General features: G+C 41.6%; 1 protein-coding gene across 2 annotated transcripts in view; it reads left to right on the plus strand.

Moving 5' to 3' along the window:
- PLPP1 (phospholipid phosphatase 1) overlaps positions 1–15,288 on the plus strand; it is a 61,357-nt gene continuing 46,069 nt past the window's right edge. The window contains exon 1 of one of the 2 annotated variants that reach the window (XM_014964996.1): positions 1–130. In XM_014964996.1, coding sequence (XP_014820482.1) covers positions 73–130 — 58 coding nt within the window. In that variant the 5' untranslated portion in view covers positions 1–72. The remainder of the gene's footprint in view (positions 131–15,288) is intronic. The other variant, XM_014964997.1, reaches the window with a different exon arrangement.

Genomic DNA, 15,288 nt, shown 5'->3' on the forward strand with positions numbered 1-15,288 from the left:
CCGCGCCGCCAGAGGAGGAGGAGGAGGAGAAGGCGCCGCCGCGCCTGAGGCCGGGCGCCCGGCGCTGCCAGCATGTTTGACAGGAGGAGGCTGCCGTTCGTGGCGCTGGACGTGGTCTGCGTGGTGCTGGGTAGGTCGGCGGGGCGCGGAGGGGAGGAGGGAGGTGGTTGGGGTGTGTGGGGGGGTGGGTTTCGCGAGGGAAGCCGTTGCCGGGGCGCTCCGCTCCCTCCCCGCACGGCACCGGGCTAATGGCATGCTACCCCCCCTCCCTTCCCCGCGGAGCCAGGCACCACCCCGCAGCGGGTCTTCTTCCAGCCTGCGCCTTGGCCCTGCCTGTCTGCCGCTTCCACAACGCTGCCTGCCATCCCTTCACACCACCACCACCCCCCGCCTTCCCTCTCGCCCTCCCCTTCCCTTCCCCGCCTCCCCCCTCAACCCCCGGGAGGCGGCGGGGCTGCGCTCTGCCGCCCCTCGCCCGCAGCAGCCCGGCTGCTGTCGACCCCCCGGGGCTGCGGGCTGGGAAGGGGAGACCCCGGGGGGTGGGGGACGGGAGCTGCTGCCGCTCATCCACTGACATCTGGAACTGCCTTTTCTCTCTGATGTCCTCACTCTTCCTGCCCTAACCTCTTCTGTCGGCTGTCGATCGGTTGTGACAAAAAGCCTGTGCTGGGAAGGTGGGTGTCTGCAGGCTGGGATGTGCTTGTCACCCGTGGTGGGTCGGGAGGCTGCCCTGAAAGGGGCCGGCATCACGGGAAACACGGTCCATCCCAGCCTCGGGCAGAGGTGGCTCCATAGGTGGTGTGCAGTAGAGTCAGAGGGTTCGCTTTAAGGTTGGAGTTGTAGGCGGCCTCGGTGAGACTCAGCAGATGCTGGAGGCTGAGAGTGCAGTGGGGCGTTTGTCAGAGGATGGGGTTCGCGCCCTGGTGTCTGTGTGCAGCAGCGAGGGGCAGGAGCGGTGGTGTCTCGGTGCGGTGATGGCCGTGCGTGGAACCGCAGCAGCTACACAGCACACTGCCGCAGCCCTGCGAACGGCTGTCTCGGCTAGTCCCAACAACAGCACCTTCCTCATGTTTCTTTGTTGTGATTCACTCTCTAGCTCTGTTGAAACTACGTCGTTGCCTGTCAATTGGCATTAGCTCTCCTCTTGGCTAGAGGCGGCACGAAGAGTAAGGATGCTAGTTATCGATCAGCGAAGGAGAAGTCGTACCCTGTAAAAAGCTGGGACTCCTGGGTGTTGAGAGCCTGGGAAGTGTCTTCAGTAGCTGAAGATGTACTGGGTCAATTTTAGGTAGTGCTAGTTTTGGATGTTTAATGAGAGTAGTACTTCAGTAATAAATCTAATTCACTTTCTCCTCGTGTTCATTGAGTGGTGTTCAGTCAAACAGGTCTGGCTTGTGAAATCCCTTTTGGCTGAAGATGTCTCTAGTATCAGTATGAAAATAATGACCAGCGTTTTACCTGGCTAGATGCTTCAAGTAGCAATGGTAGCCGTAGCTAAATGGCATTGAAGAAGAAAATTATGGTGAATGATGCATTGCTATGAATAACTGTTATATGAGGGAGAGCGAACTTTTGGAGAATGATAGCAGATCCATGTAGGAGCAGTCTTTATTCAGATCAGGAGTTTTACAAAGCTATACTGTAGCAAGGCTTAAACTTCAATGCCATCCTTATGGCCAGTAAAGCAGTTGTGTCTGTCCTGATAATTGTTACAAAATCTTTATAATCGGACAAAAGTTTGCACTGTGCATATACTTTGGTCTGTTTGAAGCATATGTGCATGTCCTAAATAATCTTGAGTAATTAAGGAGAACAAAATGTGTTAAAAATTAAGACCTTAGGAGGCATGTGATTCAGGGCTGTCCAGCTAAAGGAATGAGGATTTCTTCCTGCTCCAAGTTACTACCTGGGGGGTGGATTCTTGACCTTGCCCTGCAGTGTAATATCAATTTACACACTTTCCCCTGCCCCCATGTAGCATTTGGATCACAGATGCCCTAATCTGATGCCTCAGTGTGCTGGAGGGTTGACAGACTTTATATTTTCCCTTGGGCTTGTTTACTTCCTACTAGAGGGAAGAAAAATGCAGGCAGTGCATAACGTGAAGTCTCTTGACGCCTGCAACTTCAAACGCATTGAGTTACAGGTTTCAATGAAACTCTAGCTGAGATGAAAATATCTTAGTGTAGGAATGGGAAAGATACTGGATATAGGACCAAATTATCTTTTCTCCCTCACTCCCATGTGATTGAGACAGGCCCTTAAGTTCTTAAGCCTGTGTGTCTAAAGGGGGAATCTTGTTTAATTTTTTACTGTAAAAATAGTTCCTGTTGATTGTGGACTTTTATTCTAAATCACTTGTTCCCCGCCCTTTCTCAGCCCCCTGCCATGTGCACTTTGATATCTGCTCAAATGACTGAGGTAACTTCCCAGATAAAGTGGCCTGTCAGTATCGATAATCTGATACCTAGTATTTCCACTAAAGAAAGAGATCATGAAGCCTTCAAGAGAACTTCTTTAACTGCGTCATACTGAAGGTTTAAAACTATGTAGACCAGAAGACTGAACTCTCAATCTTGGTGCATAGCCTGTTCTGCCACAAAAAGGGCTACCAGTAACATACTCTGTCAGCTGATACAGAGCTTGCCTCTTTTTTTCCTTTGTCTTCTGCCTGCACCTTCCCCATAGTAAGTGAACATAAGAAAGAAAAATTAATCTGTCTCAGCAATGTTGGACAGAAAAAAAGAAAGGATATCACCTCAAGTTACAGTGACTTGGCTTATCCATAAGCTCACTGCAATGGAAGCAGATGACTCTGACTGTATATCTGTGACTTGTTTGCTCCTGTTTTAGTCAAATAATTCTTTGTGCAGGTTCAACTCTCCTAACACGAGTTTTCCAAAAGGTAAGGAGCAGAAAAAGATCTTTATTGATTTTTAGTGATTTAAATGGGTTTATTGAAAGGTTGGACAAGTGCTCAAGGTAGACCAGAGGTAACACACTAAGAAGGAGATCAAGAAAGAGCAGGCAGCACAGGAAGGAGGAACATCTCCCCTTTATGTGGCATTAAGCTATTAGATCAGTTTGGTTGCCTGAAATGTAAGTTTAAGGTTGCTCGTAGCTGGCATTAAGGAAACTCCCTCCCTCATCCATCTTTCTACCCAGTAAGGGAGAGGGAATTGAGGGAAAGCAGTCTTTGGTGCTGTGAGAAAATAAACAAAAACTCTTTCTCTTAGCAGGCTGATAATTCTTCTCTTCTAAATGATACTAGTATTTCAACAATAAAGTAGCAATAAAGTCCTGTAATCTAAAAGAAGAAAAACCTGCAAATTACTACTGCAGTATCTGTCCTTAAATAGTGGTATGAGGCTGTATCTGCATTCTGCAAGTGTGTGCTGATCTGCAGTGCTGGGGTGTGTGTGCTGCATGTCTGTGTGCAGCTCTGCAGTGCCACAGGCAGCAGCTCCCTTACCCTGTGTGGTCCAGTAGACAGTGGTCAACTTCTTCCATCTATGGAAAGCATGAATAGCCTGGACTGCAGCATTTTTCTCCTACATACTCATCTTACTTGTCTCTCCTTGTTTTTCTGATGGAGAGACATTTTATATAGCATGGCACAGATGTGTAAATGGAATGACATTTCTAGACAAAAGTGAAATAATTTTTTGCTGATACTGAGACTTGATTCTTTGGTTTGTTACACTTTCAATTTGTCAATGCAAAAAAAAATGATAGCTTATTAGAATAACTTAATTAGTTAGCTTGTGACTGGTGACTGCTGTCTTCATTAGGCGCTATGCTTATGCTCTGTGTCACTCTTGCAGGTGTATTGTTTGACTCTTAAGTCAGGCTCCTTCATTAAGGCAGGTAAACAACACTTTAAAGAGCAAAGTTGGGAAATCCATTCCCGTAATCAGTGGAAGAACTACTAAATACACTTACCTATAGACCAAACTCTCACTAAGACCAAGTCCGATAGAAGTAAATTCTACAGAGGTGACTGGAGCAATAAGAAAAATATTCTCTCCGATGCTGGACTCCAGGACAGCTCGCATCTGGTCTGTGCTTGTTGCAATTTATGCCTAACTTGAGTGCATGGCTGCAATACAGCAGAACTGTGCTTCTTTAGTCCCTTGCCTAACTATGCAATCACTGACACGCTATTGTGAGTAATTAGGGAGCATACTTGTTAGTAGGTGATTGCTAGTCTAACACAAGAATATATACAACCTAAGACTAGAAAAACTGATGTATTCTGAGAATTTGGCCCTTCGCTGTTCTGATCTACTCTTCTGCAATACGTTGGAAATAGTAAAAAGTTACTTAGTTAAATGTAAAACTGCCATAGAATCCAGTTATGTGTGGTGTATGTGTAGGGATCTCTTCTTGTGTGTTTTTTTTTTCTTTCCCCCCTCCCCTCCATGTCCTACACTGCTGGTTCAAGAAGCCAACTGGAAAATTCCCTACTGCCCAGCCATTCTGTAGCATTGGAGCTGCCTGCTATTTGGGTGTTGAGGCACCCTGAGCTGTGAACTGTACCCATGCAAAAAAAGGAGGTTGATAGGTAGCTGGTGGTGAAGAAGGTGAGATTGTGGCAGTCCTATTGATCTCTTTTGTTATGAAACCACTTCTGAGTAAGAGGAGGAGGACGACATCTAGTCTTCCCAACAGATGAACCTGTTGAGAACTAAATCCAGAAATACTAAATGCTTACATCATTTTAAGTTTACTATTTAAAGACTGCTGGAATGTTGTGTGATACAAGGCAGTATGCTAAAAAGCAGATGCATATGTGTAGGACAGGTGAGTCTGCTTTTGCAGTATCTCACCTGTGAGAGTAAGATGGCTGGACCACTCTGCACACCCTGTAAAATGTTTTTGCTTTAGGTGCTGTTCTTCTATTTTTGGAGTGTATACTTGTGCTGTCACTAAAGGCAGCTGTCTCCGTGACAATTAAGGTATTGCTGTTCAATCAAGGAAGGCCGCCTCCTATGTGGGTTAGCACTTCCTGATTGCCCTAGTTCAAATAAAACCTCCTCCACTATTATTTGTGACTCACTAACATATGTGTCACCATTTTCCATGGCACATGGATGTTAAATCTTTTTTTCTAGTGCATGAATACACTGTTGAGCTGTAGCAGGTTCATGTGAAAGGGCAGCTTGTCTTCAAATGACACTTTTCACCAGGTACCATTGACTCTCAGTTCATTTAGAAACATGGTTGCCACCTAAAAACAGGGCAAAATCTTCTCTCTTACTGTGCTTTCTCAAATATGTAAGACTGAATACTCTGGATGTGAAGTTGTCCCTTGTTCCTGATCTTGGCAACAGTGACTTCTTCCCGCCCCCTCTCTAGGCTCTTTCCTCTTGGCATAACAGAGGAAGATGCTTGTCCTTACCAGCTGCTTGAATCCTGGTGACTTTTCAACCTTAGACAGCAGGCTTCTTGCAGCATGCCTATGTGAAGGTGGTGCCCTTTGCTAAAGGGAATGGGAGGGATGGGGCTTCTGACATATTTTGTGTAGAAAACAAAGTGCTACACTACAGCTAAATGATAAAATAGCTCATCTCTCATAGTTAAAGAGATCATACCTCACCTTTATAGCCACTTGGGTGCTTGTGGAGCCTGTGCTGAGCTGATTCAATACACCGACCTGGTTCTAAAGAGTTACATACCATGAACTCATACTGGGAGGGGAAGTAAAGAGTTGACAAATAGTTGCCTGCCTCTGCACAGTTTTATATAGGAGCGCTATTGCACTGACCAGATGCTGATGACAGGATAAAGCTGTCATAGTCATCTATCTGTGACTGTGATGGACCCACAGAAGCAGGTGGCACAAAGAGGTGACCTAACTCTGGAATGTACCTGATGATGAAAGATAACTTAAGCTTTACAGCCTTCCAAGTGACTTTGGATTTAACACCGACAACTGATAATGCTCTTTCTAGAATTGTTCCAGGAGAATTAAAAGAATCTTATCTTGGATGATGGGGAAGAAAAAAAGCAAGTGCTGAACAGAATTAAATAGCACCTTATTGGCAATATATAACACCCACATAAGAATGGCCTTAAAAAAAAAAAAGCAGATTTTTGGTATAGGCTTGATTACCACTGTATCTGCTGGGGGGTGTGTGTGTGGTGGTGGTAGGGATTGGTTCTCTTCCCTGTCCTGTAGCAGAAACTCCTCCCCCTTGGGGTTTAATCAGGTATAATAGTTGACTGAAGACAAGTGAAAAGTCCGCAAACACTAAAGTGAGATAATGGGTGACTAGTTTTAGCTTTAGATAGTTTTAATTTTTTTCATAAAACTGGGCTATCATGAAGAAGCAAGATTTCTTTAAGATACTTTCTTAGACTGTTTTGTTGAAACAATATAGTTGCCACTATATCAGGAACTACTAGTCAGTTCAGCTGTGGCAGTAGACCTCTCAGTCCCACCTTTAAGCAGACTCAAAAGCAATTTTCCAGCTAGATGAGTATATTTGTGCAGTTTAAAAGCTGGAAGAAAACTGTGCCACTTATATTAAGGATCTTCTGCTTATCTCTTGTTGCCTAACAAACAACTGCTAATGAGTTGACCCATTTTCTGGTAGGAATTTTCCTTTCCCAGACTGATCTCAGAGGCACAGAACTAAAATGTGTCAATCAGTAGACTTGAACTGTGCATTTCAAACTACTCTTGCTGGATTCTCTGGTATACGAATTCTTCTAGCGCAGTCACGTCCAGCTTTAAAATCAAGACTGCTTGTTCATAATAGAAACCAAAAATAGACCATGAATAGTAAGATTAATATTATTTAGCAGAATATGATACAGAAAAATAATGCTGCAACTGTCTGGTGCACTTACCAAACACTCAATATGGTAACAGAGAGAGTTAGAGGATTTGAAACAACCAATACAAGAAGCATTAATAGGCAGGTCTTGGTCTGTTATAGTCTTTGCTGATTCATCTTTAAAAACCTCTAACCAAGATGCAGTCTAACTCAATGTGTTAAGGCACTTCAGTATTGTACTTCAACGCAATTTTGGCATCTCCTGTTCCTTGGCATCTTGATATCTGGCATCGGGAAAATAAAGCTTTTTTGTATTTCAAATTAAGGAAGGCAAGTATATCAGGTCAGGGCGCCAATCTTCAAATGGCTATAAATCCAGATTCTACTAAATGGAGCCAAAGGTGTGCAGGAGCAATATCAATAGAGCCTTATTTCTGTGATGCTGCTGCTGAAACAATGGATCTTGCTAGACTTAGCCTAGATTTTTGTGCATCCTTCCCTTTGGCTGCCATTGCTAATCATGCCACTTTTGGAGGGGCCACGTGGGTTTGCTTGATCTCATAAGGTAGCTTTGAGATGTTAACTGGCCATCCCTTGTATAGCAGAAGGGTCATAGGCTTTTGTTGCATGATCTCTTTCCTAGGGAAGGAGGAAGCTGTACTGAGCAGGAGTTTTACTTGCCTTAAGTGTAGAGGGATTATATATCAATTTTCAGCATCTCAGGTAGCTTCTGCCTCAGAATAAGGTAGAATTTTTCCCTCAAATTTATCTTAGGGCTTTTTTGTCTCTTTATCTTTGTCCTGTTATTATTGCAGATCTGCAGATTACTGTAAGCCTGTTCTGACTGAGTCTTGGATGACTCACTGAAACGTAACAGTAGGTGCAGTATTTTCCGCAACTGGAGTACTGGGTGATAAGGAACACCTATCTAAGCTTATCTGCCTTATATTGAAGTATCTGAAGGGCAATGAACCTTAAGCTAAAGGGGCTGGTTTGGAAACTATTGATAGAGACATTTGAGAGAATAACCTTTTAATTGTAACGAGGGAACCTTCTCATGTACAGCAACCTAATGGGGAGCATATATGGCGCTTAATGGGTCAAGGGCTCTTATTGCTGAGACACAGAAAGTAGGCAATGAAATCAAGCCCTGCAAATAGCTCCAGTCAGGAGCCATTCGCCATGAAGTTCCAAAAATCATCATCTTAATCGGTGTCTTATTTTCTTGGTGTTTCTTGAGCAAATTTTGTAGCTTTTTGCTGACTCAGGGAAATTATGGCTTAAAACGTTTTGTTAGGTGAGCCTATACTGCAGTACTAGTATTCGGTTAAAGTGCTCCAAGCCAGTATGGTGACTAGGTCTAATGCTAATGAAGATCCTGGAAATGGAAGTAAGGTCACTATTTCTGCTTGCAGGCTCAGTTTCTTGTCATTCTTTCTATCTCGAAAAAATCTCTGATCATTAATATATAGAAAGTAAAATCACAAACTTAATGCAGATAATTTCCACTGAAACTGGAAAGCAACACCTGCTCTATTATATGACTACTGGAAGACTTTCTGTGCTGTGGCACTATTCATTATATTCAAATATAAAAAACAATGTTGTATATTTTGTACAATTTCTGGTTAAACGCACTTCTTGGGAAGTCTTCTGAATTAGTACAAAACAATTGCTCTGATAGCTCTAAAATACAGGTTATTCTAATTTTTCCTTTTAAAATTATATTTAGATCTAGCTTAATACAGAGCTTGTCTTCTCAATAATGTAGTTAGACGCTAAAAACTTCAGTGTACCATGAAAAAAAAGTGGTTCTGATAACTGAAAATACTCTTTCAACATTGTTGCATGCCACCATGTTTCAGCATAAAGTGACATTCTGGTGGATGCCAAGGTAGACAGTCTTATGGATATTGAGTCCCTCTGTAACACTGCCATTGTAAGGCCTGACTTATTTAAAGAGTCTTTAACAAAAACATTATGATGCTTGTTCAACTCGGTGGAAAAAGAGCATTTACATTTCTAAAAACTAATTGCCTATTGTATTTCTAGAGACTGAATGGTATTTCAGATTAGGTTTTTCAGATTTTTTTCAGATTATTAGCTAATGTGAAATACTCTGAAAGCCTCTTCCTGTGCGTTCCCACAAACCAAAGATTAAAATGGAAAAATAGTTATAATTTACAGAGTTTAAAAGAGTAGTGGTCTTAAATGGCATTCAGAGTTGATGTTACCTGTAGTGAAAAAAAAAAAAATCCCTCTGTGCATTGCCAAGAGCTGACCTTGATAGTTCAGGTTTTTTTGCTGTATTGTTTTACCTCTCTGTTAAATCCAGTGCTTTAAGTAGATTGTGGAAGATCTTGGTCTTTAGGCATGTGCATGGATTTGTTTCTGTGGGGTTTTTAATTCTCTAGACAATACAGTCAAAGCCTCCAACAGTGAACCTAATACTGAGCATGTAATGCAAGCAGTTATTAAATATTGAATTTCCCTTACACAGGAAGTGTTATAGCAGTAGTCACTCTGGCTTGCTCTGGCTGCAGCAATTTGGACTCTTCCCCACCCCATGAGCAGCACTGCAACACAAGGAGCTGCTGACCTCTCCTTGCCTCCCACCCCACCTCTAGTTCCTTTTGCTTTTAGATATTAGTCTGAGGGTCTTAAATCTTTCTGCAGTAATCAGGGCAATTGGCCTCTGCCCTACTGGGTGAACTACTAAGGAGTACCAGGTGTTTGTTGATCGCCTGGTCTAAATTCAACCTTCCCTCTCCCCTGAACAGAGCAGAGCCCAGGCCATCGCCTTTGCTTGCAAAGTTTGCTTTGCTGAGCAACTGGCTCACTTGAGGTGCATGTTTTTCTCTGTGTAAGCAGTAGAGTAAGGCTAGGATATGTTACTGTCTTGTCTCTGAGTGTTTCTTATTTAGTACTCTGTAAATGCTCATAGGAGAAACAACTGCATTGTTTTTAGACTAACAGGTACTTAGTGCTTCTCAAAGTCCAGTTCTTGGATTGAAATGTATATATAAGGGAGAACACAGTTGTCTATGAGTATTTTTAAACAACTGTTGTGACTTGTTCTAATGGATTGGTAATATAGATATCAAAACTAGTGCTCCCATTTGGTACTAAGCTGTTGAATGTGGAAAAAACAGAATATGATGTAGTTCTGTTAATAAATGGCTGGACAAGAAACTGCACTCTGTGTTGAGGCTGGCCCAGCTCAGCTTCTTTCACTCCTTGTCTCCACCACCCTTGCCTTCACTCAACCAAAAGTGTAAAGCATAGTGAGGGAGTCGTTTAGTGAAACTGTCATCTGCTGGTCCAGGTTGCTGATCTGGCTTCTCTGCTAGCCAAATCACAGATCACAAAACAAAAAAACCCTGTAAGTAGTGCATAGGTGCAAGTAGAATAGTAGCAGAGATTAGAACGTAGTTCAGGCTTTTAAATACATATATCCTGTTTACTGAAGCCTGGCCACAGCTTCTGGTGTTGTCAGAACAATCAGTTTGCTGGTAGTAGAAATATTTTGCATTCCTTAGGGTGGAAAAGTAAAATAAAGTCCTTTTAAAGTGGCTAGGAGGTGAGTTGAGGATGACCGTCTCATCTCAGCTACTGGAAATGGTGTATTGATTTTTCTCTTGTTTATACCTTACCTCTAGGTGTCAAAAGTCCAAATGCTTTGGCTTTTTTTAATCTCTTCTTCTTCTTAATAGTTTTTTTTGTATTCCTAGAAGCTCTTGTCTGAGGTGTTGATTCTTTCCCTTGATTGCTTGTGGAAAAAAAAAAATTCACTGCATCTGCTTTTCTGCAAAGAACAGTCTTAATACAGATGCTTGCAAAATCTTCAGCAGCATGAGGTTGACCTATCTCAGTTTCTTTAAATCTTTTGCATGCTTCCTTACCTCAGACTGTACATGTAAAATGAGAAGCAAAGCAAATATGGTTGTCCTGGCTGAAAATAAAAGCAACAATACGTGTGTAAGAGTGGGAGAATTTAAATTTTCACTTGCCCTCAGTAGCAATTACAAGCTATATAGGTTCAGCTCAGAATGATTGCATTTATTTGTCTGTGGGGTTACTTAACACCATTATCTCTAATAAGAATGTAGGCTATGAAAAATACCTTTTTCTTAGGTGAGCAGCACCTTTAAGCTGAATATCTGATCTGTTTTGAGGCTGTTGTTTGCTGAGTTTTATGGAGCTTATTTCTCCAATACAGCTGGAATTCCTCTTTGACACCCTGTAATTTAACTTTAAATTGTGGATTTCTTTACAAAAGCTGAAGTTGACATCCTGTCAGCACATCAAGTGCAGAATGTATTGATCCTATTTTTCAGGATAAGTGTAGAGAAATATAAAATTTCTTCTCAGTCTCATGTTAGTCTAGTACAATTTCTCTTCATTAGCACTTACGTGTGAGTTCAGTACAGCATGAAGAAAAAAACTTCGGTTAATAAGCAATCTGGAATATTCTCATGTGCCATAGTATCCCTTACGGGTAGCTGCCTTTCTCCTAGTTTCTAGATATTCATTTGTTTAAAGAAGAACTTCCTGATTGAGAACCAGGTAGGATTCTTGTGTGTCTTGGAGAAGTTGAAACACCAATTCAGCGCAAGTTTTTAAGGTGACACAGGGCCTCAAGTGAATATTTGGTTGCTTCCACAGATAAGGAGGCCAATTGGGCTAATTAAAGGGATGTTTACAAAAAATACAGTGCATTCCTTTGAACTATTTAAAACCAGTGAGGAGAAATCAACCCTGACCAGGAAACAATTTTGCAAGATGTTTAAGCTGATCTGAGATAGCGGTCAGTGTGTCTTTGTTCTCCCTTCTTCAACACCTTTGGCTACATGTTCCTATTCTGTCCTCTACACCAATTCTAATAGTCCTGCACTCACCCGGATGAGCAAGGGCTCCTGAAAAACCTGTCTTGTGTGGACATAGGTTTCTCTTTTTTGGACAGGTTTGTGTGGAAATCTAGTGCCACGGTAAGGAAGGAGATAGCAGTGGATGGATGGGCACAGGTGGGAGAAGGGCTGGACAGTCTTGGTTGTCTTGAGCTGCTCTTGAAAGCACAGCCAGGTTTTGTGAGCACCGCAGTTGGCTCTGAACTAGATGGTGCAGTATAACTGAAATAGTTAGAAACCTAAGAGTCTCTTTCCTTCCAGATACAAAAACTTAAAATTGACTTGCAGTGTAAGACCTATCTAAAGCTGTGTCCATAGACTTAATTAAGAAAATGTTTCTAAATTTTAAGTAGAACACTGACAGTATTTTCAGACCCTGAATCTGTTAAAGAATATTCTCTGCTGGTCTTAAATATTTATGGCAACTGTCGTATGTGAAATAGGCTAGTTCAGCTATAAATGCTATTTTTTTCCCCTGTTTAGGAAAAAATATCCCATGCAGCTTGCTGGCAAAGCCAAGTGGACACCTGAGTGTCAGAATCCAACTACTTAGGTCTCTAAACTTAAGCACCTAACTCTAAAATTACAGGTGTGATAAATGCCACAAAACAGAATAATAATGCAGTGTTACACACACTGTTTGGTATCCATCACTTCCATTTATAGGATAAACTGTGGAACTTATATGACTTCTTTATTTTAATCTTAAAAAAAAAAATCAACATTTTTTCATTTAAGGTTTTTTTTTTTTCTCAAAGGAAGGCTTCAGCTCCCCCCCCCCCCCCTTCACTTGGGTATTGTTTTTTCTCGACATTCCCTTTCTGTGGGTGGAGAGCCATTCTCACAGTGACTTCCTCTCTCGAGTTCCTACCCTGGACTTCCCTTCCTTCCTTAAAGGCTTTTGTATCATGCCATGTCGTCCAGACAGATGTGATATTAAATATGAGTTCCCTGGAGGCTGTCGATATTACTGTGAATTATCTGTAGGTTTTCAATGGAAACTACACTATATATTGCTTGAACATCCAAATTACAGTTGGAAACTCCTTGTGAACTCAGGGTAGCCCTATGTAACTGCTTTGGCTAGCTTAGCTTTACTCTGTACAAATGTGTTACCCTGTTCTTATAGCCAAAATCTTAAGGCTTTTTCTTCCCTGCAACCCCCACTCAGTATTTCAGACATTGGTCTTGCCTTTCTCCTCTCCCTCTCCATCCTGTGCACTTTCATTTTTTCCTATGTGTATGAGGCTTTTTCACCTTTCTTTCTATAGGTAAAGGCTTCAAATCCCTGCAGTCTCTTTTCCTGTTCAACTTTGTCACTACTGCTGTAGCTTTCAGGGTTAGCCCATCTGTTTGCATAAACATTACAGAAGTGTCTCACAGTCTTTTACAGTCTTGCATGGGCCAGTTCCAGAGCACTTGAGTGGTCAGGTTGTTTTCTCTGTATAGTTAAAAGGGAGAGAAACCAGATCAGAGGACTGTTGTCTGTTTCTTGCTACTACCTAGCAAAACAGCCCAGAACCATTGGTCACTAGTCATTGACAAGATCTAGTAGACAAATCTTAACAGAAAATGGAAAAACTTCAAATCTGAAGCATAGGGAACGTCAAGGAACAGCCTTTTTTTACAGGTGAAGGTCATGCTTTAGAGGATATGCATAACAACTCAGCTACTATGATCCCTTAAGGTGTAAAGCTGCCTAGATCAGAAGAGCACCCTCAGAGCTTACTGCTAGTACTGGCTAGATGAAAAGGAAGAGGATGTAAATTGTGATGAGGACAAGGTATGAGAGTTGTTCTACAAGATTGCATTTTAGCCTTATAATCTTTCAATAAATCAGTCACCCTTTCCTCCAGTTTGTAGAAATAAATGAAACTGAACATGCATGCATTCCTCAGAAGTTCAGTGTACAGTCAGCCTGCTTAAAGGTCATGGAGATGCTTGGCACCTGTGATGGCAATACTGGCCTATTATGTAAATCAGTGGGGTTTTTTTTTTCCTCTTTTTTCACTCTTTTCCGGGTGAAAACTTCAGGACCGTTTGCTTATGTGTACTAAGTGGTGTCTTCTCTCCATGTAAAATGGGCAAGAGAAAATGTTTGGTGTAGGTTAACGTTCAACTAAATATGATTCACAAAGTCTTCTACTCGACTGCTGGCAAGCAATGCATCATTTAGACTGCAGTAGAAATTCTAACAGCAATGCAAAAATTGGAAATGGGAACTTTAGTAAAAGAATGAGAAGTTGGACGTTATGCATCTTTCACTATGGACTGTACAAATGAATTCTGCAGTCACTTTGGTGAAACTGTCCTCATCTGTCCCTTTTAAAAGTACTTTACTGCATAATGTAGTCAAATCAGCCTGATGTAACAAAAAGGTGAATCTTTTTCTCTCAAAGAAACAAATGTAGAAATGAAAAAAAATTTACAAAGAAATATTTAAATGTAAAGGCAGTAGAAAGATTTGGATAACTGCTGATGATGTAAAAGTTCTCAACAAATTTCACATAAAGACAATTTAAAGGAAAGAAAAGAAAGCTTAAATTAAATCTTGAGTTCTTTTCCTCTTTGTTTAATGAAAAGTGAATGCATAACACTTACTGTCAGGAATTCTCCCTAATTAAAAAAAAAAAAGCCCTCAAGCTTCTGTCTTAATTAGGTTACAGAGTGAGTAATTCTCTCCTGCTGCAATTACACAACAAAAAGCCCCAACCCCTTCATATGCAAACTGATTGTTTTGCTGGTGGGCTTAAAACCGATGCTTGTCAAACTTAGGGTAATTTCTCTTTTTCATGTACACTCATGTAAATGCTCTCTTACTGTTCCTAAAGAAATCTTCAAAAAAAAAAGCATGTCTGTAAGCCTGTGTGCTTTGGTGGCAAAAAAATTGGAATTTTTGAGCTGAGAATTCCGTGTTTTCAAGTGAATTGTTGGAGTGTCTTCTAGTTTCTGAACTGGAGCACTTAGAACTTTATTTCAGCAGCTGGTAAAAATAAAATAGCCTGTCCTTATGAATGTTACTGTAAAAGCTGAGCAAAACTGGCTAAAAAAGGTTGAGCTGGAAGGCTGAAAAATGTAATTAAATGAAGAAAAATTCTTGGTGTTGAGTTGTAGCAGCTTTTATTTTTGTGTCTGTTAGGTAGCAAGTTTCTGCAAAACACAGGCTGCTGCTTAAATTGACCATGAGGACATGGTATTTCCGTATGTGAAAATCTGCTGACCTGTTTAGAAGATAGGATTGTATCAAATAGGTAATGGCTTTGCCACTCCATCATCCTGACGCTGGGTAAGCAATAGCAGAGATAAAGACAGGAAACATGGGCTTTGACTTATGGTAGTGGAATCTTGGCATGGCCTTGAGTGTAGCTGAAAATTGGCTCCAGACATGCGAACATACAGTGATATCCTTTGATTCAAGTGAACATTCTGAGATCTTCAGTGTGGCCCCCTTCGTGTTTGAAGGGCTGTGATTCTGTTTCTGCTACTTCTGCCATCTGCATTCTGTCCAGCTGTAGCTCTCTTCTCAATCACTAGAGCAGAGGAAAGGGAGACTTGAGATACAGTTGATTTGAAGGTATGTCATTCTACTTCATGAAAAA

Source organism: Calidris pugnax, unplaced genomic scaffold (assembly GCF_001431845.1).
Source record: "Calidris pugnax isolate Ruff unplaced genomic scaffold, ASM143184v1 scaffold273, whole genome shotgun sequence".
NCBI lineage: Eukaryota > Metazoa > Chordata > Aves > Charadriiformes > Scolopacidae > Calidris > Calidris pugnax.